Source organism: Tenebrio molitor, chromosome 5 (genome assembly GCF_963966145.1).
Source record: "Tenebrio molitor chromosome 5, icTenMoli1.1, whole genome shotgun sequence".
NCBI classification, from domain to species: Eukaryota; Metazoa; Arthropoda; class Insecta; order Coleoptera; family Tenebrionidae; genus Tenebrio; species Tenebrio molitor.
The window spans coordinates 9,148,437-9,152,998 of NC_091050.1; the positions used below are offsets into that span (position 1 = coordinate 9,148,437).

Consider the following 4,562-nt stretch of genomic DNA (forward strand, 5'->3'; position numbering starts at 1 on the left):
TCCGTTTCAGAGAAATTCGCTAAAAACCAAAAACTCCATATTTTTGGCTCCCACAGCAAAAAATGGGTACAATGGGCGGAACTTTTACTATACCTGAATTCAACTCATCCTATACAATAACTGACAGCAATTTGGTTCGAATCGGCGACAAAAATTTTTTGGAAAAAAACCATGTACTCTTCCCCCTTCTATCTAATTTTCACTTCGGAAAATCATTTAAACGCCCATAGCGCCCTTGTTAAGCAACATATGGCGGCAATGAATTTTGCACCGTTGGATTGCTCTTGTCAAGGCGCTTCTTCTGAGCCGAAAAAATTTACCTGCATTTTTCCGTTTTAGATAAATTCGCAAAAAACCAAAAAATCTATATTTTTGGCTCCCACAGCAAAAAATGGGTACAATGGGCGGAACTTTTACTATATGTACCTATTAATTTGGTAGAACAACATGCTGAACTGTAATTGTTTTATCCAATTGTAAAATGACATAATTTTTATAAGACGTAGTTGCTTTATTCAAGAACAAAATAATAACATAACAATAAACACATCCATCTGTATGTAAAGTATCAAAATAATTCACCACTTTAGTACTGTGATAACTAGTTATTACCAAGTAAATGTTTCTGAATTTAATGCAAAAATGATAATTTATATTTAAATGATACTCGTTTACCCATCAGTTGGAATATTAACAACAATTTTATTTTTTTACCGACAATTTGTTATTGAGGTAAACATATATTAACATTAAGTAGGGACCTACAGCATTTAATTATGCAATCAGAATTATATCCTGATTAATATCTCGATAAATGTGTAAATGAAAATCGTGTCTTCGATGGGCAGTAGCTTTCCTTATCTTTTCATTTCCGTTTTTCATTAGTTAGCATTTTTTAAAATACGCTTTTCTATATTTCACAACTTCATAACCATTCATTCACCTTTGTTTTTGACATCAATAACGCAATACAATAACCTTTACCCCCGTCGAAATGAAGGCAAGATTTTGCATTACATATCTACCTATTTGCATACAAATTCTAGACCTGAACATAAATTTTAATAATTGTGAATGAAACAAAATTTCTTAATACTTCCATTTTATTAATAGTTTAAATATATACACAGTATAATTATAGTGAATGTATTGTACAATAAATTGTATGAATCAATCGTATATATCCAGAATGAATTATAGTTCTCCAATAGATCGCTGATATTCGAGGGACCGAATGATGGCTTCTGGGATTGGTGGTGGTGTCGGAATATGGGCAGCACTAGGGACAAACCCGTTCTCATTGGCCGTATAGTCCACACGATAAACCACATTATCAGGACCAGTGTACTCGAAGTACCCGTTCGCCTGCATAGCCTCGCTGTCGGAACCAACATTGGCCAATCTTCCTTGTTCTTCGCCGAGAATCTTGTTCTCAGTTTCGTACCTGCAGCAAAGCAAAAATTAGAGAAACATTCAAATAAATCAGAAAGTGGTACTCACAAATAATGGTAGCCGTCTGGCTCGACTTGCTCCTCTTTGCGAATAATGGCGTAATTCCTGTTGTCGTAAAGTCCCGCCGAAGATCCCTGTTTCAGAGTAACGGTACCACCGTACGACGCCGAACCTCCGCGTACACCAGCACCGGAACTAACGATTCCGGAAACAACTCTAGATCCTGTCACTCCTGTGGAGGGTCTAGACGCCTGGACCAAGACCACTCCGGAAGTCGGCCGCCTTCTAGCCCCTCCGGTGAAGGTACCACCCACGAAGCCTCCGCTTCCTCCAGCTCCGCCACTGCCTCCAGCGCCACCACCACCTCCTCCGCCGCCTCCACTGCCTCCGAACTGATCAGCTTGGTGGATGTACTTCTCGTAAGACCCGCGGTACGCGCCGGAATCATCTGGAGTGTAAGCGCCGCTGTTGTCGGGGCGGTACCGACCGTCTTCGGAATTGTACGCCCCCGAGTTGTCGGGGCGGTACTGGCCACTGTTGTCGTCGGCGTAGTACCGTCCGTCGTTCACGTTGACGCCGATGAGGGCACGAGGGGTCTGAGCGACGCTCAGAGCTATCACTGCTGAGACTATGAATATCTGAAATTGGAGAGTCGTAAAGAGTGGTGGATGGTACTTTTCTAAACTCACGGTTCTCATGGTGACAAGTTCAAAACTGAATGTGGAAAAGTGTAGCCGGATGGTCTACTATTTATACAAAATATAGTAATCTGGCATTTATAGTTTTTAATGAGTTGGATTTATACTAATAATTGTTCCCCCTCTTTTATCAGACTAAATTCATATGGGATCATCTCGAAGAGCAGTGGTCTCAAACATTTTGTCGGTTGTTTATATTTATTGGTTTCGTAAAGAATGAATGTGACACAACAATAGGTAACCTTTTAGATATTGTTATGAATGTCAAGATTCTAGTGGTCGCAAATGTATTGTCTCTAGAAAACATAATTCTAAAAAATTGCTGCGAGGATAGGTTTTATAATAAAATAAATAATGTGATAATTGCTTTTGCTCTTTACTTTGTGTTAGCCAGAAATATATCTTATTGGGAAACTATAGCTGACCGCGACTGTAAAATTTAAATGTTTACACTTTTTGTTAAATTATTTCAAATCTATGTGAATTAAAACCTCCTACTATAGTCGGCGCGGCGACGCAATGGAGTAGTAAATTGGCGTGATCTTCACGTCATTTTCGCGGCATGGCTTCTTATTGGTTAAAGGGCGCGCGTTAAGAAGTGTGGTGCAGCTCAATACACGCAGCCGAAATTTCCATCCATTCTTAAAGTACCTTGTAAGATTTAAATTTCCCGCACAAATCAGGCTTGTCATGAGGTCGCTTCGACGAACTTTCACATGAACACCTCGTGACTACTCCACTGGTTCGCCGCGCCAAGTACCTATGTATAACACCATTCATATCATTTTTAAAATTTTAAATTAAAGGCAATTGAAAATACTTAGACAATTTTTCAAGATTAATTTTTAAAACGAAGCTTCATAATTAGACTAAGTGACATTTTACGTATTTATAAATAATATGTAATTAGAAAAACTAGGAATTTGATGATTTTATTGTCAGAAACATAACACTTTGTTTTCTAGTTTTGTTAGTGATATTTAAGCCGAAATCAAGAAAAAAATTATATCTTTTTTACATTATTTCTTTGCATACTTAATTCTGTAAGAGATCATAAATAATAAAAAGTAATTAATATAACAATAATACAAGTTTTAATTATTTATTTTTTATTTGTCATTATCACAGGATACACAGGGTACATTTTTTATTAACATTGGACGGGAGTTGTTGCAGCGAAAGTGGTGAACCTTTTGAGAACTTCTGCTCAAACGTCAGCGAGCCAAGCATCGACGATATATTTTACCATCCTTTGGGTTTTGCTAGACAACCATAAAGTACGACAACGTTGTAACCGTTACATTTTTATTAAATAAACAGGTCTATCCTTTGACATTAAAAATTTCACATTCTACGACAAAAACAACAACCGACCGTCAAGATGAACAAATATAGATTAGTGGGAAACGTTTAACCTTTTTTCATCAGGTAGTCCGAACAGGAATGTAAGATAATTCCTGCTAACTTAATTATTATTAAATGGTAAATGATATTTATGGAACAATAATTTTTAATATAATGACATATTAATGGCCGAAGCAAGCAAAGATCAACCATCGCATTCAATAAGACCTTTATGAAGTAAACAAAAAGGAAAATATGGAATTTTCTTGTAGTTCGGTGTTAATTCTAATATTGTAACAATTAAAAATAGATTGCTACAGCTTTTTTTATTAACGACATCCTTATAACTTTTATGGGTAGAGTCGTTCTCTGTGACCTAAATTTGAATATTAAATGTCAACAATATAGTTAAAATTCATGAAGATGCCTATACAATATTTCAGTCATAAGCTTTATTATTTAATACATTATTGTATTTTTGTGACATGGAGTGGTCTTCTCAATGCCGACACAAGAATGTATTCATAATTAAATAAGTTTTTCAATACATATTGCACTAATCAGCTCAAAATCCGGTAGTCCCAATGAAAGGTGCAACTCATAAAAATATTAACAACTTTATTATATCCACATTTATAAATTGGCAAAATTTTTGATTTGCTTCAATTCTGGCGGGAACTAGTCTTGCAACTTTTACGCAAGCAGTCAAGACAAGTACTACTGATATGGAAGCCAACTACGAGGAAGATTCAAAAGTTTTGTTTCTCAACGCACTCAGGACAGGAAATTATTGATATTTGAAGTACCTAAGGATGCTATTAGAAAACAAATATTGTATCTTAGTACAAATCGGTACTACAAATTTGGTGTTTTAATTTTAAGAATAAATAGTAGTCACTGGGGTGTAGATTTCTTAATTTATAATTAATTTTTTGCAGGACATTTGCATAAAACTATATTTCAGTCCCTCAAAGAAGTGAGTAACGGGCGTCGAAGTTGGCATTGAAGAGTCGATTGTGAACGCACTACCGAATTACAAGATTACAACTCTGATAAGCTGTTTAAATC

The 4,562-nt window shown here is 36.1% G+C and overlaps 1 protein-coding gene across 1 annotated transcript; it reads right to left on the minus strand.

The window, feature by feature from the left end:
• Positions 1-1,085: 1,085 nt before the first annotated feature.
• Positions 1,086-2,274, minus strand: LOC138131571 (larval cuticle protein LCP-30-like). The gene is made up of 3 exons (XM_069048647.1): positions 2,142-2,274; positions 1,501-2,090; positions 1,086-1,444 (listed from the first exon to the last, which is right to left on the minus strand). Exons 1-3 carry the CDS (start codon positions 2,148-2,150, stop codon positions 1,195-1,197), a joined length of 849 nt encoding a protein of 282 aa, XP_068904748.1. The 5' UTR covers positions 2,151-2,274; the 3' UTR covers positions 1,086-1,194.
• Positions 2,275-4,562: the final 2,288 nt, after the last annotated feature.

Bases quoted from the DNA above. Each gene is read 5' to 3' on its own strand.
- LOC138131571 (XM_069048647.1), bottom strand. The intron at 1,445-1,500 runs GTGAGTACCACT...GCTTTGCTGCAG, and splicing joins CCAGACGGCTACCATTATTT to GTACGAAACTGAGAACAAGA.